The sequence below is a fragment of the Arvicanthis niloticus genome, chromosome 26 (genome assembly GCF_011762505.2).
Source record: "Arvicanthis niloticus isolate mArvNil1 chromosome 26, mArvNil1.pat.X, whole genome shotgun sequence".
In the NCBI taxonomy this organism is placed as follows: Eukaryota; Metazoa; Chordata; class Mammalia; order Rodentia; family Muridae; genus Arvicanthis; species Arvicanthis niloticus.
Genome location: NC_133434.1, coordinates 14,543,253 through 14,566,337, shown reverse-complemented (window position 1 = coordinate 14,566,337; position 23,085 = coordinate 14,543,253). Strand labels below are relative to the sequence as shown.

The 23,085-nt window shown below is 49.7% G+C and overlaps 3 protein-coding genes and 1 pseudogene across 3 annotated transcripts; 2 read left to right on the top strand and 2 right to left on the bottom strand.

The window, feature by feature from the left end:
* Window positions 1-5,154: 5,154 nt before the first annotated feature.
* Window positions 5,155-8,836, top strand: LOC143439139 (protein SET-like; annotated as a pseudogene).
* On the bottom strand, window positions 7,838-10,504 carry Apoa4 (apolipoprotein A4). Its single transcript, XM_076925025.1, has 4 exons — window positions 10,353-10,504; window positions 10,059-10,156; window positions 9,650-9,776; window positions 7,838-8,985 (listed from the first exon to the last, which is right to left on the bottom strand). The coding sequence occupies exons 2-4, from the start codon at window positions 10,105-10,107 to the stop codon at window positions 7,998-8,000; spliced, it is 1,164 nt and encodes a 387-aa protein (XP_076781140.1). The 5' UTR covers window positions 10,108-10,156; window positions 10,353-10,504; the 3' UTR covers window positions 7,838-7,997.
* A 5,208-nt stretch (window positions 10,505-15,712) lies between these two features.
* On the top strand, window positions 15,713-17,916 carry Apoc3 (apolipoprotein C3). Its single transcript, XM_076925026.1, has 4 exons — window positions 15,713-15,804; window positions 16,334-16,401; window positions 16,521-16,644; window positions 17,637-17,916. The coding sequence occupies exons 2-4, from the start codon at window positions 16,347-16,349 to the stop codon at window positions 17,749-17,751; spliced, it is 294 nt and encodes a 97-aa protein (XP_076781141.1). The 5' UTR covers window positions 15,713-15,804; window positions 16,334-16,346; the 3' UTR covers window positions 17,752-17,916.
* Window positions 17,917-20,724: 2,808 nt separating this feature from the next.
* On the bottom strand, window positions 20,725-22,596 carry Apoa1 (apolipoprotein A1). The gene is made up of 4 exons (XM_076925024.1): window positions 22,502-22,596; window positions 22,226-22,287; window positions 21,926-22,079; window positions 20,725-21,386 (listed from the first exon to the last, which is right to left on the bottom strand). Exons 2-4 carry the CDS (start codon window positions 22,266-22,268, stop codon window positions 20,789-20,791), a joined length of 795 nt encoding a protein of 264 aa, XP_076781139.1. The 5' UTR covers window positions 22,269-22,287; window positions 22,502-22,596; the 3' UTR covers window positions 20,725-20,788.
* Between the last annotated feature and the right edge of the window lie 489 nt (window positions 22,597-23,085).

Genomic DNA, 23,085 nt, shown 5'->3' with positions numbered 1-23,085 from the left:
AAGTGTGGTTAGCTTTCTCTTGGACTTCATTTCCCCTTCTTCAACCCCTCCTCCCTCTGTACTCTCCAAAGGCCTGCTGAAGCCCTCTGGATTTCAAATCTCCTTCCGGCCATTTTTCAGGGTCTCCTGTTCAGCACCCAACTCGCACTATTTAACAGTGTTCTCTGACTGAGTCTCTTCACTGCCTTAAGAGTCTCTTCACTGTCTTAGGCTGTCACATTCGAATACAATCTTGTGTTCATCAGCTCTCTGTCACCATTACAAATACCCCAAGATAAATCAACCTAATAACGAAAAGCAAAACAAAACGGTTTGTTTTCTTTAAGGGTTTCAGAGGTTCCAAGGCCAGTTAGCCTGTTACTTTTGGACCTGTGGCGAGGCAGGACATCATGGCGACAAGTACTATGTAATTGTCAACATATCTTTAATTTAAAAATCTTTGGGATATATATTTCATAAATAAAAATTTAATCTGAGAATGGCGATGTACATTTGTAATCCCAGAATTTAGGGGCTGACCCTTGGGCCAGGAGTTCAAGGCTGTTCTGGACTATGGAGCCAGACCATCACACATTCAAATATAATAACAAAGCTGGGAATGTGACTCCAGCAGTTGAGTGATTGACAAGCATACACAAGACTCCAAGTTCAGGCTCCAGCACTGGATAAACCAGACATAATCTCAGAATGTGGTAGGTGGGGGATGGGAGGAGGATCAGTATTCCAGAGTCATCCTTAGCTACAGGCAAGTTCAGGGCCAAGCTGTTCTAGAGTCTCTCTCTCTCTCTCTCTCTCTCTCTCTCTCTCTCTCTCTCTCTCTCTAAAAAAATCACAGAAGTTCTTAGACCCATATCAAGACTACCCTCCTTTCCCCTTGGACTCAGGACCTCATGGAAATTTTAAGAGCAGCTGTCAGAGGGTCCCTGAACAGGACAGATGGGACTGGTCACCCAAGCCCAGACAGATGTCACTTTCCATTTGTCCAGTGATTTAGCTGCTAGAGATGACCTAGGCCTACCTGGGCTATGAGAAGCTAAATCCAGTCACTGTCTTAGCACAAGGAGGATGGCTCTTTCCCTGAGGAGCTTCCAATCTGCTGAGGACTGAGCTTCCTGCCAACAGGCCAGCATGACTTGTGCGGGCAGAGAAGAGACTATGGCTTCCAAAGGCCAAGGCATGTGGGACTCCCAAAGAAAGAATGGGTAGGCGTGTGGGGTGAGGCTCTTATTTGCTATCCATGGACCCCTGTGCTGGAAGATTTGAGCCAAAGTTGAATTGACTGAACTAAGTTTTCAAATATTCTGCAAAGTTGGAGTACATAGCTTAGAAAAGCAGCATCAGGGAAAGCAGGAGAAAAATCTAGCTGTTGGCACCATAAACCACACCACTGGAGAGCTATGCCACCTCTCTGTCCCTCCTCCTCCTGTCCTTCCTTCCTTCTTTCCTTTCTTTAGTTTCTTCCTTCCCCTCTTCTCTTCTTCCTTTCCTCCCTCCTCCATTCCCTCCCTCCCTTCATTCCTTCCTACCTTCCACATTGGTTCTCTCTGTGAAGTCCAGTATGGCCCCAAACTCATAATCCTCCTGCCTCAGCCTCCTGATTCTAGGAGTATTGGCCTGCAACACCATACCAGGCTGTAAGAGGCCGCTGTTTGGCATCTATACTAGGAGTCACAGGTGACCTCCCTCAAAAGGGAGATGGCTCAGCAAGTAAAGGTGTTTGCTGTCAAGTCAGATTACCTGAGTCCAATCTCCAGCTCCCTCATGGTAAAGGGAGAAAACCCATACTTGAAAGTTGTCCTCAAACCTTTACATACATACCAGGGCTGGAGTGCACACATACATACCTATGCATATACTCAGGTGCGTGTGTCCATACACACATACACAATCAGTCAACCAATGCACAAACAAATAAATGTGTAAATAAGAAAATTAAAAATAAAACTCACCAGAGAGCCAGAGGTGATGGCGCACATCTGTAATTCCATCATTTGGGACATGGAGCCAGGAGGATCAGAAGTTCAAGGTGATCTTTGGTTACATAGCAAATTTGAGACCGGTCTGGGATACCCGAGACCCTTTTTCAAAAAACATACAACAAACAAAAAAACAAAACAAGAACCCAGAAACCAAAACTTCCTCAAAGGGAAATTCCCCAGGCAAGGCAAGGAACTTTCGGAAGCTGGGTAGCTGTTGTCAGAAACCTACTCAGCCTGTTCTAACAAAATACCATAGACACGGAGGCTCATAGAAACACGAATTTCACAATGATAATAAGCAAATAGACCCGGCTTGCTTGTCTGCTCTCTCTCCCGCCGCCCCCATCCCTCTCTCTCGCCCACACACACATTTATCTCCCATAGCCCATGACTCTCCATGACACAGGTTCCAGCAATCAGCTATCTGGTGGAGGCCACCTCCTGGCTCATAGATGGCGCTGTCTAGCTATGTCTGACATTAGAAGCAAGGAGGACTTTCCATGGGGATCCTTCCATAAGTGAGAATTCCAATCCTGTTCTTAAAGACCTCACCCTCTCCCAAAGGCCTCCGCTCCTGATAGCAGCTCTTTTTTTTTTTTTTTTTTAATGAACACAAATTATTTTTTGTTGCAAACTTTAAAAAAAAACCAGAAGAAGACCTATTAATCTAATCTAACCTTAACTTCCCGCCTTTTATTTGCATTGTTGGAAGTTGTTATGTCTCATCTAACGCTTGAAGCTTCTAAAGCACGTGGGAATAATTGAGACTCATTAGAGTTTCTTTAGGTCAAATCAATGACTAGAAGTATAAAGAGGTCATGTGTATACTTTCAAACCACGCACAATCCTTATAGACCACCAGGGGCAAGTCTGGGAGAGGCTCATGGCTTACATGCACACACACACACACACACACACACACACACACACACAAATAAATGTAGTTTTAAAATTAAAGGAAGAGAATATAAGATTTAAGCCTAAATTGAGTCTCTTTGCAATGATTGTCTTCTTTTTCTTTGTGTGTGTGTGTGTAGGGAACAGGGTCTCTCTGTGTAGTTCCTGGCTGTCCTGGATCTCACTCTGTAGACCAGGCTGGCTTTGAACTCACAAAGTTGCTGCCTCCCAGCCTGCCTCCGAGTGCTGGGATTAAAAGTGTGAGCCGCCACCGCACACAATTGGATGAAATTGTTTTCTACTCTGGCACTCTCAGAAGGAGCCCATCCATGCCCTGTGTTGCAGCCGAGTGTTCCCTGCTTCTCTCTGATTTCCCTTAAACTGCCTCTCAGTTCTCCTTTAAGCTGACGCCATCTTCTCAATTTTACTAGTGTGTCTCTTTGCCCTGACAGTGGCATCTAGGTCATTTTCCACCTGAGATACTTCCACTCCTGTCCTGCGTCCAGGACCCATTTACTGGTAGAGGGGAGGGAAACCTGATACTGGGTTGAGGCCTTCATTATCATTTCTGGCTGGGAGCCAGCTGAATCTGGAGGGGAGTTTTCCTCATAGGACATTTGAAAAGACCTAGGGGCCACAGTTGGTTTACACATCTCTGAATAGCAACAATAGGAGGTAAAATAAACCAATCTGAAGCAGTCTCTTTTGTTTGTTTCTTTGTTTTTGTTTCAGATAGGGTCTCATTATATATAGCCCTGGCTGGCTTGGAATTTCCCCAGTAGGCCAGGCTGGCCTTGAACTCATTGTGATCTACTTGCTTCTGTCTTCTGAGTGCTGGAATTAAAGGCATGTGCCACCATACTTGACCTGACAGCATCACATGGATGTTAGGAATGGTTCAAACATTCATTTCAGGGAGGCTTGGGCAAGTGGGTCCTTGTCGCTCACTGCTCAGCCTGTCAGCCCTAATTGGTGAGCTCCAGGCTAATGGGAGACCCTATCCCAAAGGAAACAAGTGGTTTTCTTGAGGGTTCTCCTCTGACCTATACATGCAACCGTCCACCCAAATACGCACGCATGCACCACACGTGTTCACTTCAATACATGAATTTGAGGGGACAGGAATACCCAGTCCATTAAAGCAGCCAAAAGCAATGCTGTGACCCAGAAGCATGTGACCTAAAGAAGCAGAAAGCAGTGACCTAAAAGACTGGAGGCCAGGAGTGACATCCTGGATCAAGAAAAAGTAAGCAAGTATGCCCTCGTTCCGAGAAACCAGGAGTACGGCAGGACCCTAGGAAATGTGTTTGACAGTCCTAGAGACAGCAGGAAAGAGCTCAGGGGTCCTCAGGATTTGTACTATGAACAAGGGTCTGGGAGACTCAGGAGCTTTGAGAGGCAGAGCTCACCTAAGGATCTACCAGAACCTTCCAGACCAGCTCAGAACACCAACTAGCCTTTGTCCTGTCTCCTATTAGTGCCTCAGGGTTCTAAGCAAGCATTTCTTAAAGCCAGTCAGCCAGACTCCTGCTGTCAGGTATCCTTGCTGAGTGTGATCACGTGGTCACCTGGTCACCTGATCACCTGGTCACCTGTGTCTTCCCTGCTAGGGGTCATAAGTGGAAGCAACTGTGACAGTTTGGCCCAATCGGCTGAGGTTAGCATGGGCAGGGGGGGATTCGAAGTGTTTGGTGGCCTGGATCTGGTGTCTGGGGATGTGAGCAAAAGAGGACATTTCTTAGGTGTCTGCTACACTAGGGCAGCACAGCACACGTGCACACACACACACACACACACACACACACACACACTTGTTTAGTATTTACATTGTTATTATAATTGTATTAAGTGCTGGCACCATCATACCTCCTGAATAACTCTGGCCCCATTTTCCTCATTTTTCCTTTCCAAAACAGGTTTTGTTACCTGCCCCAAATTACCCAGTAGGTATCTGGAAACTAGGATGCAAACCCAGGCCTGGGCTTATGACACCCAGAGGAAGCCTCGGAAGGGAAGGAGAAGGCTAGAGCAGCTGGGACCACCCACAGCATGCTCCAGTTCATCCCAGGGGGACTCTACCCGCTCTGAGGCAGAGGGGTGTGACTTGCAGACCTGAGTCAGAGGTTACAGCCAGTATGTGAAATCCTTTGGGAGGAACCCCTGAACTAGCTCTACTCTGAGACCCCCTCCTTGGGGAGGCTCTAAGTCTCCAAGGGCAGGGGAGAATTCATTCCAGAGACTGCAGCCACCTGTGGTTGAAAGCCATTTGGGTCCTCTGATGGGTTCATCTCTTAGCCCCAGCAACCACCAGTTCTGTCATAGACAGGCAAGCCGTCCATCAGGAGGCTCCTGGGCAGAGCATGCCAGGATTCTCTGCAAGCTCCAGCACCTGCTCCACCTTTGCTGCCAAGACTGGTTCATATCCTGTGGCATCTATTATACGACTCTGGAGTCAACAGGTTTATCCATAGGTGGAGAAAATTCTCTAGCAAGCATGAATACTTTACAGTGGGATAGAATGGCTTACCTTTGTATAAATAAGTACAAAGGCACAGACACATACAAGAAGCGACTTGCCAGTTCCTGCGAGTTTCTCCCTGCTATGAACATTGGGGCTCTGGCCTCTGTCTTCCGGCCATGGCAGCAATCTGCCATCCTGCCTTAGCCCAAGAAACCCAGACCGGCTGCTGCCCCGAAGCTGGAGGACAAGTTGGCCTCTCCGGGCCTGCCTAAGGGAGAAAAAGAACAGCAAGAAGCAATTGAATATATTGATGAAGTACAAAATGAAATAGACAGAATTACTGAACAAGCCAGTGAGGAAATTTTGAAAGTAGAACAAAAATATAACAAACTCCACCAACCATTTTTTCAGAAGAGGTCAGAATTGATCGCCAAAATCCCAAATTTCGGGGTGACAACATTTGTCAACCATCCACAAGTGTCTGCACCGCTTGGGGAGGAAGACAAGGAGGCTCTGCACTGTTTGACTAGAGTTGAAGTGACAGGATTTGAAGACATTAAATCAGGTTACAGAATAGGTGTTTATTTTGATGAAAATCCTTTCTTTGAAAATAAAGTTCTCTCCAAAGAATTTCATCTGAATGACAGTGGTGACCCGTCTTCAAAGTCCACCAAAATCAAATGGAAATCCGGAAAGGATTTGACAAAACGCTCAAGTTAAACGCAGAATAAGGCCAGCAGGAAGAGACAGCAGGAAGAGCCGGAGAGCTTCTTAGCCTGGTTTACTGACCATGCTGATGCAGGTGCTGACGAGTTAGGAGAGGTCATCAAAGATGATATTTGGCCAAATCCCTTGCTGTAGTATTTGGGTCCTGATATGGATGATGAAGAAGGAGAGAAGAAGAAGAAGAAGAAGAAGAAGAAGAAGAAGAAGAAGAAGAAGAAGAGGAAGAGAAGAGGAAGAAGAAGAGGAAGAGGAAGAGGAAGAGGAAGAGGAAGAGGAAGAGGAAGAGGAAGAGGAAGAAGAGGGGGAGAGGGGGAGGAGGAGGAGGGGGGAGGGGGAGGGGGGGAGGAGGAGGGGGAGGAGGAGGGGGGAGAGGAGGAGGAAGAGGAGGAGGAAGAGGAAGAGGAGGAGGAGGAGGAAAAGAAGGAAGAAGGGTTGGAAGATATTGATGAAGGAGAGGAGGATGGAGGCGAGGATGACTAGCACAGAAGATTGACGGATTCCAACTTTCTTTTTTATTTTCTATTTTTTAATTTTCTCCAGTCCCTGGGAGCAAGTTGCAGTCCTTTCCGCCCTGTCCCTCTGTGCTCAGTCACCCTGTTTTTGAGGTCTCAACTTCATGGTTTTCAACTAATTTGGGGGAAAATATTTTGAGCAAAATACAGCAAGAAAAGAATCTCCACGTTTCTGTCCTAAATTCATTTTTATCCTTTCTTGTCTCAAAAACTTGTGGATTCAACACCACCACCATGCTCTGTTGAGAAAAAAGAAAAGCCCTCCATTTCCCTTGGCTCTGCTGGGGGCTGGAGGGTGCTAGACCCCTGGGTAGTAGTGTATAGAATTCTAGCTTTTTTCTTTTCTCTGTGTATTGGGCTCAGAGATTACACTGTGTCTCTATGTGAATGCAGACAGTTAGCATTTACCAACACATAACTGTCTACTTTCTCTTGTTTAATAAAAAGAAAAAAAAAGTAAAAAGGGGGGATATAGATGGTGAACAAGGGTGGGTTTGAGGTGTAGGGGGAAGGGGTAGGTGGGCATCTGACAACATGGCTTCTCCTTTGGCATGTTTAATTGTGATGGCTAACAGACATCCTTGCAGTTTAAGGTGACACTTTTAAAATAAAATTCTCTCCTGATGATGACTTGAGCCCTGCCACACAATGGGAGAATCAGCAGAACCTGTAGGGTTTTATTTGGAGTTGACATTCTCTATTGTAACTTTATTTTTAATTTATTTTCTTTTTTTTTTTTCCTCTTTTTGATTTTCACTGGAAGGAAAAAGATGTTCACTTTAAATGTTGAAGTGTACAAGCTGCTTTGTTACAATAAAATCAATATGCGCGTGACACACATACACACACACACACACACACACAAAGAAGCGACTTGCTGTACAGTTAATTCTTTAAAGTCAGGGACTGTATCTTGCTGTTCTCCAAGTGTCCCTGTCAGCATGAAACCCAACCTCCAGGCACACAATGCAACAAAGGCTGTTTTGACTGATGCTCAGAATCTTGACTGGAACCTGGAGGACATTTGATAACTGTTTGCTGGCTAAACGGCTGGAAGGGGGATATGTTTTGTTTTCTGATAGTGGTATCTTTTCTGAATTTTCCTCTCTAGCACACCAACCCCCTGACCCACCCACAGGCTCATTGCTGGCCCTACCTCCATATCCCCCAGTTCATGCCAGATGCTGCTCGGCTTTGCCAAGCATTGATTTCCTCCCCACCTCAGGCCAGCCCCCAAGGAATTGCAGGGCAACCCGACAGGCTAATTTCTCAGTTGCTTTATTGAGTAGTGAGATGAAGCATCATCTCCCACAGGACATGTGTCCTCAAACTGGTACAAGAAGTGCTTGGGGACAGAGTGACAGACAGGTGGGGCAGGGCAGGTGTCTGCTGCTGTGATGGGCTGAGGGCACCAGGGACAGCTCAGCTCTCCAGAGTTTTGGGCTGCTCCTGCTCCTGGACCTGCTCCGGGAGGGAAAGGGCTATGGGCTGATCGGGGCTCTCCTTTTTCTCCAGGGTGCTCATAAAGAAGCTGACCTTTTCCCTCAGGCTCTTCTCCAGGAAGCTCAAGTGACTTTCCACGTCCCCCGAATCGGAACCCAGCTGCTGCCTGAACTGCTCCAACTGCTGCACCAGAGCCTTGTTGAACGTCTCCCCCATGGGCCCCACAGTGCGCCGGAACTCCTCCACCTGCTGGTCCAGCTGCCTGTTCAGGTCTTCCAGAGACTTCTGCAGCCCTTCCGTGTTGCCCTTCAGCTTGCTTTGCACATCCTCCACCAGCGGGGCCAGATTCTTCTGCAGCTGGTCGATATTTGTGGAGACCTTGGTCTGGAGCTCCTCTGCGTTCTTCTTCATCTGGAAGGCCAGTCCCTCCATCTGATGGTTGAGTTTCTCCTGCACGCCCACGGCAAGAGGGGCCAGGCTCCTGCGCAGATCCTCCAGGTTCCGGTCGATCGTGGCCTTCAGCTCGTCGGCCCGGGGGTTTAGGTGCCCCTTGAGCTCTTCCATATTCCTGTTAAACTTGTCCTTTAACTCGTTGGCAAAGGGCATCACGGAGGCCTGCAGGTTGTCCATATTCTCCTGTATCGTGGTCTGCATGCGCTGGATGTAGGGGGTCAGCTGGAGCTTCATTTCCTGGGTCTGTGTGTTGATCTGAGCTTGCAGGTTTGTGGTATAGGGCTTCAGGTGCTCTTGCAACTTCTGCATGTTTTCACCAAACGTCTGGCTTACTGTGTTGGCATGGGGCATAATGCGGGCACGAAGGTCCTCCATCTCCTTCTTGATCTCTTCCTTCACCCTCTCGGTTTCCTTGGTTAGATGCCCACTCAGCTGTACGGCAAAGGGCACCAGCTTGTTGTGCAGGTCATCGGCATATGTATTAATGTTCCCAAGTTTGTCCTGGAAGAGTGTACTTCAGGGAAAGGATGGAGAGAAGAAAACACCATTAGATACGCTTGTAGAACGCTTAGTTCTATACACCTGCCTAGGTCAGGAGTGTGTCCATGGGAACAGAGACCCCCCACCTTGTCCCTTTGGCCCTCCCTTGGGGTAGGTCATGCTTTCAGGAAATTTCTTAGGATTAGTTTGCCTTTGGAGTTTTATCTGCAAGGTTTCTGCTGAGCCTCTGCATCCTTATCTACCCACCATGTGACGAGAAGTTTGCTCTCCTTTCCTGTGGATAAAGAATGGGACTGGACTTTGACATCCCTCTCAGCCCATGGTCACATTGTGCAACACATGTCTTCCAGTGGCACAGGGTCTGATGTCCTTGCATGAGCTCAGTGTGTCCCCCAAAATACCAGCTTCCCTTCCCCTGTTTGCCCAGGCAGCTCATGTCCTTTCTACCAAGACTTTGTGATGGGATTTGGCTATATACCGATCTCTAGCACATGCAGATAGGAAGGTACTATAGGGATGGATCCCTGGGTCCAGCTTCCCTGTTTATAGGGAGGATCTAGGTCCACGGAGACAAGACTCCTTTAGTGAGGACAGAAGGACTCCAAGGGCTGGTGTCCCACCTCTGAGGACAGCTATGGGCTTCAAGAAGGCCTAGCCTTGCAGACTGATCCACTTACTTGAGCTGCTGAGTGACATCTGTCTTCTGAAGCTGTTCCATGGCCTCCTTGGCATTGCTGCTCAGCTGAGTAAAATAGTCCCACATCACATTGGCCACCTGGTCTGAAGTGACTTCAGCCCGGGCGCCTGGGCAGAGAGCAGAAGGTAAGTAATTTATGAGGATGCATCTTCCTCCCGGTCCCTCTGCCTCAGCTCTGAACTGGATGATGTTGGAGTTTGGAGAACCCAAACTATTTCCCCATTCCTGGGATAACCCAGGGAGCACGGGTGCCAGGGAGAACGAAGGCCTGTTCTCCCATGAGCTGCTGGACAAACGCAAGGCTGCCCTGAGCTGTCCACCAGTTCTGGAGCTGGCTTTTCTTGCTACCTCTCATACGCTACAACTGCTGGAGAGCAATGTCTACTCACCGGTGATGGCCACCAGGGCCAGGGTCAGCACCGCCGCCTTCAGGAACATCCTGGGCTCCTCACTGGGCTGCGACAGTCTCAGCTACACTGGATGTTTCCTAGAGTCAGAAGAAACGATTCACCTGTATTGCAGTGAAGATTGACTGCAGGCAAGGCCAGCCACTCATTTAAAGCCCCTCCAGCCCTCTCTCCCCGCCTCCTCCCCAGTGTGACTCCACGTTGGAGGGTGACACACTCCCAGGAGGCCTCTTGGACTTTAGTGACCCTAAGACAACGTGGAAGCTGACAGCTCACAGGCAGCAGAAGGAAGCAGTCTTGTTGGGTTGGCTCCACCCTGTCCAAGAGGCTGGAAAGGATACCCAGAAGCTCCAGGAGGAGCCAGCCTGGGAATCTAGGGGAGTCCCTGAGCAGAACTGAGGCCCCAAGGGCTCTGTTGGCAGCCCTGGGTCTGTGCCAGTCTGGGAGAACAAGGTCCAGGTCTCCTCTCTCCACTGCAATGAGACAGCCTCCACTCTGACAGCTGACAGCAACCCTAACTCTGTCTCAGAACATCAGCTACAGAAATTGTACCAGGCCCAGAGATGGCACGGGGCTGCAGCAAGCAGTGACCATCAATTTAGGTGTCTGTGACTCCCTTGGTCAGGAGAGGATCAGAACCCAGGATCAAAGGAGTTAATCATAAGTGTGCTTTGTGTCTCATGACTGTCAAGTTAGGTCACCTCCGTCTAGTTATCCGAAGCTTCAAGTTTCTCCTTTGAATAATGTGTAGTTTGTTACATTAAAATATGTGGTACTTGTGAAATTGGTGTGTGGGGGGGGGGAGGGAGGGTTATCCCAGAGTAAGGGCTGAAATTATAGGAAGGTAGGAGAGAACACGACCCTCTTCTGATGGTGGCAGAGGGAGAGCCACTCTTTCCCTCAGAGGGTCACCAAGTGGGCTAGAGGCAAAAGTGAGAGAGTGGGGCTAGCTAAGGCTTGATTGCTGTCCCACTGTCCCCAGCCATATGCAAGAGCCTCCATACAGAATGCCCTCTCTCTCTCTCTCTCTCTCTCTCTCTCTCTCTCTCTCTCTCTCTCTCTCTCTTTCTCCTCAAACTCCCCCCCCCCAAAGAAGGTGACAGACACTACTGTGGAAAGTGAGTTTTTTGACCTCCTACTGAGACTCCAAATATGTCCACACATACAATTGCAGAAGATAGCCACAGGAAAGATGCCAGGCTGCGGTCAGTGTGGAGCCTTGGTGGACCACACCAGGGACTAGATGATGGCACCCATTATACTGTCCCATTGACTGCTGTACACAAGACAGCATTTGTGAAATGACAGCCATTAGAATAGACCACGACTGTGCCCAATCTGGTTTGCTGTGTTGCCATCCATTTAAAAAAAAAAAAAGTGTCCAGATTGGCTTGTCTCATGGGACTGAAGACAGGTGAACACCTACCCTCCTCTTCTGGGTCCCACTACACTGCACTGCTCCTCACGTTGCTCTAGCTTCCCCGAGTGGCCAGGAGCTCACTTCTTCCTAGAGCAGCCATGCTTAGTGAGTTCTAAAAATTTAACTTATGCCAGGTGTGGTGGTGCACGCCTTTTATCCCAATACTCAGGAAGTGGAGGCTGGTGGGTCTCTGTGAGTTCAAGGACAGCTTAGTCTACAAAGTGAGTTCCAGGAAGCTAGGACTACACAGAGAAACCTTGTCTCAAAAAAGCAAAAACAATGATAATAATAATCTTTTTTATTTACTAATATTTGGTGGGGGGTGAGGATGCAGCACAACACATGACTAGAGGTCAGATGAGAACTGGAAATGTCCTCTCCTCCTACTGTTTGGTTTCCAGGGTATTGAACTGATGTCATCAGGCCGGGTGACCTTGTGCACTGAGTCATCTTGGTGGTTTTTCAGTGTTTTCTGAGTCCAGGCTCTGGAGTCGACTCCCTGCGTTTGCATCTGAACTCCATACAGTATGTGCTGTGTGGTTTTGGATGAGCCTTGGTTTCGAAGATTCTGTGAGATAATCTGGCTTCCCGTAGGTGCTCATTGAATATTAGCTATGTTTTGCCTCAAAAGGTTTGTCTCTCTGTACCATTGACCCATTCATTGATCTTCATTTTGCTTTGTCTAATCAGGCCTGGTCCAGCCTTTGCTGGGCCCAAAGGTCAGAACTGATGGGGGACGAGTCACGTAGGACACCTGAGCTACAGCCCCACCTCTTGGACCTGCAAGCTGAGTACCAGGTGCTATCAGCGTGGGACAGGTCCAGAGGTACTTGCCCATTCGTACCCTCTCTGAGAAGACCTGTGTTACCTAAATTTGTTCAAGAATGGTTGCCAGTGATGGACTGTCTGATATGCATATATATCTGAGTTGTCCATGGGCACAGAACTTGACTCTGAGCTAAGAGACTGGGACATCGTGCACACATGTGTGTCCAGCACTCACGTAGGCACCAGCCCCTGCAGGGAGGTTGTACCGCCTCCTGGCATGTCACAAATTGTCATATTGACTTCTCCAAGACTGGGGCATACTTCATATGTACCTGCTGGTGATTTGCATAGAGGCTGAGGCAAAATGAGAACCCCATGTCTCAGCTTTAGGGGAAAAGAACAGGCTACCTTATAGCCAGCCTTGGACACAGAGGATCAAATGGTCTTGGCCTCACGTCTCTGTCTGATCCTCAGTCTCCTCGCCTGTGCTCATACAGAGCTCATGGCCAGTAAGGCTGATAGCTGTATCTCATCTCTTTCTGTCCATACAGGATCCGAATAGAGCCCTGGGACTCTTATGTACCCAACCTGCTGTTAGCCAGAAACAGGATGGCAATTCACTCCTGAGGGCCATTCTCAGCCCAAACATTGAAGACATCTTCCACACTGTGGTGGTTAATTTTAACTGTCAATTTGACAGAATCCTGAATCACCTGATTTGGGGGGGGGGGTGCCTTTGGATGGGAGGATCCCAGGCTATACACAATGAAGAAAGCAAGCTGAGCTGAGAACTGACATCTCATGGCTCTTAGTTGTAAATGGCTGTTAGTTGTAAATGTGATGTGACCAGCTGCTTCAAGTTCCTGCCACCATGACTCCCCACGTGGGAGCCAGGATAACCCCTCACTTTGTTCCCATCAGGATATTGTATCATAGCAACAGGAAAAGAAATTATGACACTCCCCCACTGCTGATTCCTCCATGGCACTGGGTCTGTAAGGTCCTCTCTCAAGAGGACCTTAGGCCGGAAAGCCACCAAGAGGCCTCCTATGGCCGAGAGGGCACAAGTGTTTTAGAAGGGACTAAGTTCCAGAACCCAGGTTCCAAGGTATCACCTGCATGCCAGCGAGTATGTGGGGTTCATACACCTAAGTTCTCTGTGCTGCGAAGTGTCACATGCCTGGAACTCTCTATTGGTATCTTTTGATTTTTCTTGATTCAGTGACCATGTTCTATACAGGGGAGATGGCAGGCTTATCAGACCCTCCCTACCAATGGGAAATTACCCAGTCAGCCTGTTAACATCATTCTCAGGGCCAAGGGCTTGGTACCACACCCCAGATTGGGATCTGATCCTTATTTGGCCTTTGCCCGGGAACAAGAAACAGTTGAGAAGAAAAACGAACGTAGCAGCTCCCTCTGCCACACACAGTGCAGCTTCACCAAGGACTTTTCTCAGAGGAAGCTTAGGTATAAATGGGTGCCGAGGACCAGCTCGGGTGCTGAGATCCAGATTTTCCACTGCTGGGTGGTATGTGTTGAGCAGGCCTTCACCCCACTGGGCCTTTGGTTTTTTTAGCCATAAAATGGAATGAGTAATGTCTAAGTTAGATAATTTGGACAACTTACATTTTACCAGAAAACAAATTGTTCTGAGACAGAGTCACATTATGTAGTCCAAGCTGACCTCCAACATGGTTTTCCTGAGTGCTGGACTCATAAGCAAATGCTCTCATAGCTACACCAGACAACAGTCTTACATCAAAAGAATGAATTTCTGATAGATGAGTTTCGAGTCTCAGCCAAAGACAGAGATTGAGAGTGCAGAGGGGAGAGCCAGGCTCTTTTCTCAGGCTGAGATTTCGTTCAGAGAGGTTGCTGCGTACAGCAAGCCCCCGTTTCTGCATGGAAACCTCCTGCTGCTTCTGACTAGGCTGTCAGCATTTGGGAAGTAGGGAAACTGAGTCCTTCCCTGAGCCAGCTGCTGTGTTTCTCTATACTCTGGGAAATCAGTGTCCCATCCTGTTGACATCTGACCACAGACCCTGTGAGTCAGTGTCAAAGGCATCCCTTGCTAATGTGTTTGTGTGAAGTGCATAGGCATGTGTGACGTGCACACCTGTGGAGCCAGAGGTCAGTTCCAGGTATTATTCTCCAAGAGCTGTTCACCAAGTCTCTCAGTGGTATCTGGGGCTCACTGAAGAAGCTACACTGGCTGGCTATCAACTCCTGGCCTGCTACCTATTTTCCTATCCCCAGTGCTGGGATTACAAGGGGACATCACCACACTTACGCTGTACATGGGTATTGGGGATTGAATTATGGTCTTCCTACTTACAAGATAAGCATTTTACCCAACTGGCCTATTTTTCCAATCCCAAAGGTAGCATTAAATCTAGGATTTTGCCAGATAGTGGCTCACACCTATAATCCCAGCATTCAGGAGGCAGAGGCAAGCAGATTTCTGAGTTCAAAGACAGCCTCGTCTACAGAGCTAGTTCCAGGACAGCCAGGGCTACACAGAGAAACACTGTCTCCAAAAAGAAAAGAAAAAAAAAAAAAAGAATTAAAGAATTAAAACCAACCAACCAAATAAACAAACAAAAAACCCCAAACCTGGGATTTCCTGGCTCCAAAGTCTTTGCATCCAGAAGACAATGTCCTCTGATGCTGCCTGACTAGGCTGTGGGTCTCAGTCCTAGCTCAGGGGACATCTTAGTTGCCCCCGAGTGCCTTCTTCATCCTCACCTTCTTTGTGAATGGCCTCTCTGTACCTTGCTGCTTGTAGATTCTCACAACCAGGGTTTATGTTGGGGTAAGATATCATCCAGCCATGGGCCCTGCTCCTATCTCAGGGTTACTAAGTCCAGAGGGCAAGAAGAGGCCTGTGGAGGAGGTGGGGGAGGGGCAAGGCCTTAGGTTTCATGTGACCTTTGTCTTTCTCTCACTAACCCCCTACAGCAGAGAAGACTATTGGGAACACAGCCACAACTGGAGGCCTGAGGTGAAGGTGGGGTGGGGGCATGTGACCTTCACTCTGTCACCTCCCACCCGACTTCTGCCATTGTTCCATGCTGCACCACAGATTCCCCATTCCTTTCTACTGTAAGGCTTTCTTTCAGGTGGCTTCTGTGAAGGAGCCTGTCACTGGCTCCAGGCTGTTGTTTGGGCTTTGGGTGGGAGAGATGGGTCTGGATAGTCAAGTGTGAAGAGCTAAAGTGGGCCTGAGGTCCAAGGCTTGTCCCTTGTCTTTTCCTGTCTCACCAGCCTTATCTAGGTGAGCCAGTAGCTGATCCCTTGGTTGTGGAGGTGGGCGTGAAAAGCATGGACAATCTCAGAGGGATTTCTCAACTCCTCTGGCAGCTGGCTGCATGGTCTCCCTGCCTCAGGCTCTGGTCTGGACTGCTCAGCAGGTGACCTTTGACCAGCTCACTGGGCCTTCTGTGCCTGCTGTTCCATCCTGGAGCCAATATAAAACAGGTCAGAGGCCTTCCTGCTTGTCTGCTCAGTTTTGTCCCTAGAAGCAGCTAGCTACTCCAGGTAATGCCCCTGGGGAGGAGAGGAAGGAGGCCGAGGAGACAAAGAACTGGAGGAAGCTCTTGCCACCCAGCTAGCTAGCCCACAGGAGGCTTGGGCTTCATGGCCTCAACCCTTGGGTTCCTGGTGGGTGAGGGAGGGCTAGAAGCTGAGGAAAGGGAGACCACTGGAGCAAAAGCCTTGCACTGGGTAGTGGCAGAGCTGACTGGAACTGGGTCATGCTGTCCCTCGTTTGGCTTGCCCTGAGCTATTAGAAGTCTTTGGTATCTATGCTTCCCCCAGACTGAAAAACTGAGGCCTAGAGAGAAGAAACCTGTTGTTTCTTAGCATATCAGGGCAGAGAATGGGTAGGTGTCTCGCTCTATGCTCCACCTTATCTGGGGCTCTGGGTCTCCTGTGGTTCTCTGTCTGAGAGCCCATATCAATAGGAGAAAAGGCTTGGGATTCATGGCCCAGGGGCTATGGCATTCTCTAGGGAAGTGCCTAGATGTGACAGACCCACAGTTCCCTCTCACAAGATGGTCTCTCTCAGGTGCATAGGTGCCATGCAGCCCCGGATGCTCCTCGTTGTGGCCCTCTTGGCTCTCCTGGCATCTGCCCGTAAGCTGGTGGGAGTGGGGCTGGGGTTTCTGTGTGAGCTGGTCTGGGGACCCTGCCCTGATAAGCAGTGGCTGGACAGGAGCTGAGGGCTGACATGGCTCAACTCTGCTCTGTTGCAGGAGCTGATGAGGGAGAGGGATCCTTGCTGCTGGGCTCTATGCAGGGCTACATGGAGCAGGCCTCCAAGACGGTCCAGGATGCACTAAGCAGCATGCAGACATCTGACATAGCTGTGGTGACCAGGTATGCACACTGGCTTCCTTTCCTGTGTCCTCTCCTCTCCTGCCCTGGTGCTAAGACCCTGGCACAGAGACTATGGCCCACCAGGGCCTGGGACCTGTCTAAGCCTCTGGTCCCTCATGGGGCCTTTGCTGGATGCTGTGACTAAGATGACAGGCAGGGCAAGCAGGCTTCCACTATATCTTGTGCTTCTCCTCAGAGCAGTCTGAGGAGCATTTAGCCTTGCTGCAGGTTTCCTTCTCTGAGCACAGGGAAGAGGGCACACTCTGGGAGGCCTGCCTGCTCTGGTTTCTGCTTGTATGCAGGGGGTAGGGGTCAGAAGTAAGGAGTCAGGTGGGGGGAGTGGGGGCTGGGGGATGAGGGGGTCTGCCTTGTTTCCCATCCCTGGGCTCAGTCTAGTTAGGCATCTTGCCCACTATGAAACATCACACTCTGGCCAATGGCTTTGGCTGACATTTTATAGTTATCTATGTAGCAAACGATATTGACAGTCCCTTCCCCAGAACAGGCTCTCGGGAGGATATTACATACCCAGTTTTGCAAAAGATAAAGAGTTAGGTAACCTGGCCTAGATCGCACAGCTTAAAAGCCATCCAGTAATGTTTCAAATGAGAGACTGGCCCCCTTCTGCCCCACCCACTTACAGCCACAAATGGGCTGCCTCAAGGTTACTATTTGTATGGACTACAAAGGCAGGCTGACCTTAGTATCTACCTCCCCAGGGTTTGATGCCTCAGGCCTGAGAGGAGATTAGATGGGAGGCAATGAGGGTCTGATCCAAACTTGATGAAGGTGGGGTTTCTTAGGGTGCTCCTTCACCATCTCTTCCGCTCTGGGAGGTAGCTGCAGGTGGTTCTGGGGTGGTGCTAGGTAGGGTGGTGCTGGTGGCTTAGGGGGTCAGTGGAGCCCTGGGTGCAGTCCTGGGTCTAGCTGATTACAGAGGATCCTCTCACACACCCTCCCCTATGGATGCCTCTTACTGCTTTAACCCCCAGGGGCTGGATGGACAATCGCTTCAGATCCCTGAAAGACTACTGGAGCAAGTTTACTGACAAGTTCACTGGCCTCTGGGATTCTATGCCTGAGGAGGACCAACCAACTGAGCCGTGAGATGTCTATGTTCCAAATGTGCCTGTTTATCCATCCTGCTGGACTCCTAGGCCTGCCAGGTGGCCCCTGAAGGTTGCTGTAAGGGGAAAGTATATTCTCATGTCTTCACCCCTCCCCAGACCTCGACTAAACAAGCTAATAAATCTGGATAAGAAGCCGCCACAAGTGGGTGTCCCATGTGCCTTGATGTCTGGGCATGGGAATGAGCTAGACCTGTTGAGTGGGTGGGCCTGGGACTGTAGATCATCTATCTCTTTAGTGGTCTCTGGGGTGATTCCTCCCTTGTAAGTCGGACTAACTCTGCTTCCCCACTTGATTTGATGGGTTTATGTGAAAGAGCAAATTGTGTAACAGACTCGCAATTACAATCTGTGCTAACCCTGTCGAGTGTGGGACAGCATGGCCAGTGGGACTGGAGTGTAGTATCTGTCTAGCTAGCACTTTCATGTCACCTCCAGGCTTAAGGTCATATGTGATCACCAAACCTGTGCAGCTGGTTTGCAGGGCCCAGGCTGCCTGGCCCCTTTAAACAGGCTGAAAGGAAGGAGGCAGGCCAGGAGGCTGGTTGGATAAGTCTCAACCCCACTGCATCGTCGCTCCCTCCATTTCTTACGAATAAAGTGGGTACAATCTGCCCCTCCGCTGAAGGTTTGTCATGGAAGTGGGATGGTAGCGTCTAAAAGCAGAAGGCTTTGCATCTGCACGCCCCTAGCAAACAGTCCTCATTGTGATAGCTACACTGGGTCACCTCCTAGACTGGAATGGAGACCCAGTGTCCTCAGACTCCCAAAGGGACTGCTTATTATGTTTCTACCACCCCTAAACACTCACTTCAAAGAGACCCGGTGTCACAAAATAGGTCTTGCACATTATAGAATGAAAGACCAATGTTCAGAGAGTGCCAGTGGCTGCCCTGTCTCAAGACCAAGCACACAGCAGGGCTTTCCATTTTCCACTTTGCTGGCATGGGAAAAGCCTCTGCCAGGTGTTGGAGGCTCCTGTCCAGACTGCATTGGTACAACTAGCAGACTGGACTATGTTCTCTCTGGAAATCCAACAGGGGTTTCTCTTCCTGTCCGCCATGAGCCGGAAGTCTCAGTGTTCCACACCTGGAACTCTTCCTACCCAAACCTGGCTTAATGTCTAATGTGGATCCTCGTGGTTGTGGATTTAAAAACCTGCCCCTGTATCCAGGGGCTCATGAAGATACACCGGAGATGGAGAAAGACTCTCCAGATGGCTGAAGACCGCCTGCATACCAACACAGGCATGAAGAGGGGCCAGATGAGAGAAAGACTGTTGGAGTGAGAGTCTTTCTGCATGCATCCTCATTCTCATAAACATGAGTGCTTGGGTACACCTAAAAATATTTTTTTTTAAAAAAAATAATTGTGGGTGCCCATAGCAGGCTGATCTAAATAACGATCAGCCTGGGCTTGGCATGTGGCTCAGGTGGTAGACTGCTTGCCTAGCGTGCCCAGAGCTCTGGGTTTGAGTCTCAGCACAGAATAACAGTGGTGGGTCATCCTTGTAACCCCCAGTACCTGGGAGATGGAGGCAGAAAGATCAGAGCTCATCTCTTCCAGCCTGGGCTACTGGAGACACTGTCTCCAAATAAAATGATTACAAAGGTAAATAAATAAGGACTGGCAAGATGGCTTAGCTAATAGCGGCACTTGCTACACTGATCCTGGTGACCTGAGTTTGATCTTTGGGACCCACAGGGTGGAAAAAGAGAAGAGGTATCTGCACGTTGGCCTCTGATGATTTCCATACATGTTCTGTGGCACGTGAACACACACACACACACACACACAAGCGCACACACAAGCGCACACACACTAAATAAGTCTAATACAGAAAAAAAATTTTTTTGGGGGGGGGGGTTCGAGACAGGGTTTCTCTGTGTAGTCCTGGCTGTCCTGGAACTCACTCTATAGACCAGGCTGGCCTCGAACTCAGAAATCTGCCTGATTCTGCCTCCCAAGTGCTGGGGTTAAAGGCGTGCGCCACCACCGCCCAGCCAAATTTAAATATTTTAAATTAACCTTATTTATATTTGTGGGATGTGTGTGTGTGTGTGTGTGTGTGTGTGTCTGCCAAGCACTGAACTCAGGTCCTCAGGCTTCTGTGTCTCTACCTGATGAGCCACCTTACCAGCTCAATGTAATAAAGGTTTTTTTAAAGAAGGAACAACACATCCTGACCCGCCTTTCCTGCAGTGACCAACTTTGGACCTCCCAGCTCAGCTTCCCCAGCTGATGTGGACTTACAGGCCATTCTTCAGGATTTAGACACGGATATGAAGGTCTCTTTAATAAATGTGTGATGATCAACACCCCGAAGTGGGTTGTTTTGTTTTGTTTTGTTTTGTTTTTTTTTTGCTTGTTTGTTTGATTTTGTACCCAGCTGTCAGGTAGAGCGGCTGCAGCCCGCCAGGTTCTGGATGAGGAAACCACTGTGTGGGTGTGCAGAGGGAAAGGTCAAAGGGAATTGTTTGCTGAGAGGTTTGGGGTGAGCGACTGCGAGCAGGTTAAGCTCCAGGCATTTTATTAGCAGCCACCCAATAATTCAAGTCTCTATGGCTCCTAGAGGAATCCTGGCTCTAGGGAATGGAAGACTCCTATTCAGTACCCTGTGGACCCCACCAGGAAAACACTTTTAGCATAAGAAACCAGTCCTCTCAAAGCCAGTCCTATTCCCAGCCACTCCCAACCTGGGTTACAGCACTAGTGGTCTGAGCCTCTGTGGGGCCCTTTTGGGGTCCCTTGTTGCTTTGCCTGACCATCCATTTCCCTCTGAGCCTTCTTAGGAAGGGATCCTGTCTCATACTGTAAACCAGCCAGGTGCCCAGCTTGAGTGAGCTTGAAGAGCTGAGAAGTCTCGTATAAAGAAATCCTCACTGAAGTACATGTCCCATGTCCCTTGATGTCCCCTTAGTGCCCTCCCTATGTCCCCCAAAGAAAGAAGCTATTCCACTTTGGAAAGATTTATTGTAAGAAAGCCAATGCAGGGGTGGGGAGTGAAGGCGGGCGCCTCACCAGGAGGACAGAGTCTCGCTGGCCTTGTCGACCGCACTCTTGACATGGGTCTTAAGTGTCTCCAGCATGGGCATCAGGCTATGGCTCAGGTCATGCAGCGCGGGTGTGGCTTTCTCGCGAATTGCCTTCAGGTGGTCCTGGGCCTTGGTGTGGTACTCGATCAGGGTAGGGTTGTCCTTGAGCTCAGCTAGACGCTGGGCCAGGTGCTCCCGCATCTTGTCACTGTGGGGCGCTAGCTGTACACGCAGCGAGTCTACGCGCATGCGTATGCGGTCGCGAAACTCCTCGGCCAGAGGGCTCATCTTCTCTTGCAGCTCCTGCAGTTTCTGGCGCGTGCTCTCATGCAGCTCTGCGCACAGAGGCTCTACCTTCTGGCGGTAGAGTGCCACCTCCTCTTGCCAGTTCTTCTGGAATTCGTCCAGGAAGGGCTGCACCTTCTGCTTCACATCCTCCAGCTCCGTATTCATCACCTCTTTTATCCCATCTGCTTTTTTCTCCAGTTTCTCCCAGAACTCCCGAGTCAATGGGCCCACCTGTTCCTGCAGTTGACCAACAGTTGAACCCAGACTGTCCCAGTTGTCCAGGAGATTCAGCCTAGAGGGGGAGAGAGCGACTGAGAGATGGCCCCAGGTAAATCAGATTCCTTTACCAGTGCATCCTGCACTGCCCCTGGTCTGCAGATCGAAGCACGTGATACCTGGGGTCAGGCCTGGGTGCCACCTGTCCCCAAATGTGCAGTTGCTATGATCCTAGTCTTCCTGAACATTCAACCCTCTAATTCCCTGCCTCCCCCCATCCCTCTGTACATATGGTCTAAGGCACCAAGAACACAGATGCGGTTGGTGTCGGTTGCGAGGCCAGTCTCATTTTTTGTGCTGTCTGACCAGTACTGGGGGCTACTAGGGAAAAGGGATTTTGCACTCATAGGCTGAATGAGGGCCTCTGGTTACCCAAACAGCCAGATGGATCCCATCCCTAGACCTTCATCGGAACCTGCCATTAGTGCCTCACTGGTAGGAAAGCAGGTGAAGGTCTAGCCAGCTCAGTTATAGCATCTTCTCACAGGTCTCTCTGCCCACCCTGGATGGACAGCCTTTGCCTTGCTCCAGGCCCCATGCTAGGTCCTTCCTTACTTCAGCTGTTTGCCCAAGGCGGAGGATTCAAACTGGGACACATATTCTCTGCCGCCGTCTTTGACCGCCTCCACATACACAGTAGCCATATCCTTCACTTTGTCCCATTCGGATTGGGGTTCATCTTGCTGCCAGAAGACCCGAGCCTGGCTCCCTGGGGATGGAGGGGAGACCCATGTTAGGTCAGCTCTTGGCTGGGGCCTGAGCTGAAATGTCAGACTTGCAGTCAGGGAGGAGAGCAGTGGGAATTCTGTTCTCTCTGCCCAGGGAGGTAGACCACGGAGGCCAAGAGGCACCTACCTGTCAGGAAGACCAGAGCCACTGCCAGCACCACAGCTTTCATCCTGAAGGGTGTGGGTGACCTGAAGAAGAAGGAGGGGGATGAGGAGGAGGAAGAGGAGGAGGAGGGCTGGGCTGAAGGGAGGCACTGTCATGGAGAGGCTCTACACACATTCAAGCCCGTGGAAGAATTCTCTAGAGTGGGAAAAGGTGCTGGCTGACCATGGTATTGGTTTGGACAGCGGAGCTTCAGCTGGGCGGCCCTGGGGAGCTAGCGTAGCCTACGGTAGGACTTACCTCCCTGGAGCTCTCTAACAGTCTGGGTGTCCAGCTCTTCTTCCCTGACCTATATATATATGTGTGTGGGCAGGGGCTGGGCCGGGAGACTGATAAGCTCAGCCTGGCCCTGTCACTGCTTGCTTTTGCTGGCGATGTGGAACTTAGAGTTCAAGGATCAGCTCTGTTCCTGAGGCTGGGCAAACAGAGTGGGCAAACAGGAAGCTGCGGGGGCTGCAGAGCTGGGATCAAGGGTTCAGGTGGGGGCAGCAGGGAGTGACTGCAGACTCCAGGGGTCCCTAGGGGTAAGGCAGTTGCCCCATCCTGCTCTGTATGTGTTCTTAAAGATAATCCCGTGTAGCCGGGCGGTGGTGGCGCACACCTTTAATCCCAGCACTTGGGAGGCAGAGGCAGGCGGATTTCTGAGTTCGAGGCCAGCCTGGTCTACAGAGTGACTTCCAGGACAGCCAGGGCTATACAGAGAAACCCTGTCTCGAAAAAACAAAAACAAAACAAAACCAAACAAAAAGATAGTTCCATGTAGCCCACTCCTGGGCTCCTCTGTTGCTAGTGTCCTGAGCCTGGAACAGAGTGGGAGTGAGGAA

Coding starts and splice junctions, on each gene's coding strand:
- Apoa4 (XM_076925025.1), bottom strand. CDS start 10,107: ATGTTCCTGAAGGCGGCGGTGCTGACCCTGGCCCTGGTGGCCATCACC. Junction 9,777..10,058: donor GGCCCTGGTGGCCATCACCG/GTGAGTAGACAT, acceptor CTCTCTGCCCAG/GCGCCCGGGCTGAAGTCACT. Junction 8,986..9,649: donor GATGTCACTCAGCAGCTCAA/GTAAGTGGATCA, acceptor CTTTCCCTGAAG/TACACTCTTCCAGGACAAAC.
- Apoc3 (XM_076925026.1), top strand. CDS start 16,347: ATGCAGCCCCGGATGCTCCTCGTTGTGGCCCTCTTGGCTCTCCTGGCA. Junction 16,402..16,520: donor GGCTCTCCTGGCATCTGCCC/GTAAGCTGGTGG, acceptor GCTCTGTTGCAG/GAGCTGATGAGGGAGAGGGA. Junction 16,645..17,636: donor GACATAGCTGTGGTGACCAG/GTATGCACACTG, acceptor TTTAACCCCCAG/GGGCTGGATGGACAATCGCT.
- Apoa1 (XM_076925024.1), bottom strand. CDS start 22,268: ATGAAAGCTGTGGTGCTGGCAGTGGCTCTGGTCTTCCTGACAG. Junction 22,080..22,225: donor GGCTCTGGTCTTCCTGACAG/GTAGGTGCCTCT, acceptor CTCCATCCCCAG/GGAGCCAGGCTCGGGTCTTC. Junction 21,387..21,925: donor GCCTTGGGCAAACAGCTGAA/GTAAGGAAGGAC, acceptor CTCCCCCTCTAG/GCTGAATCTCCTGGACAACT.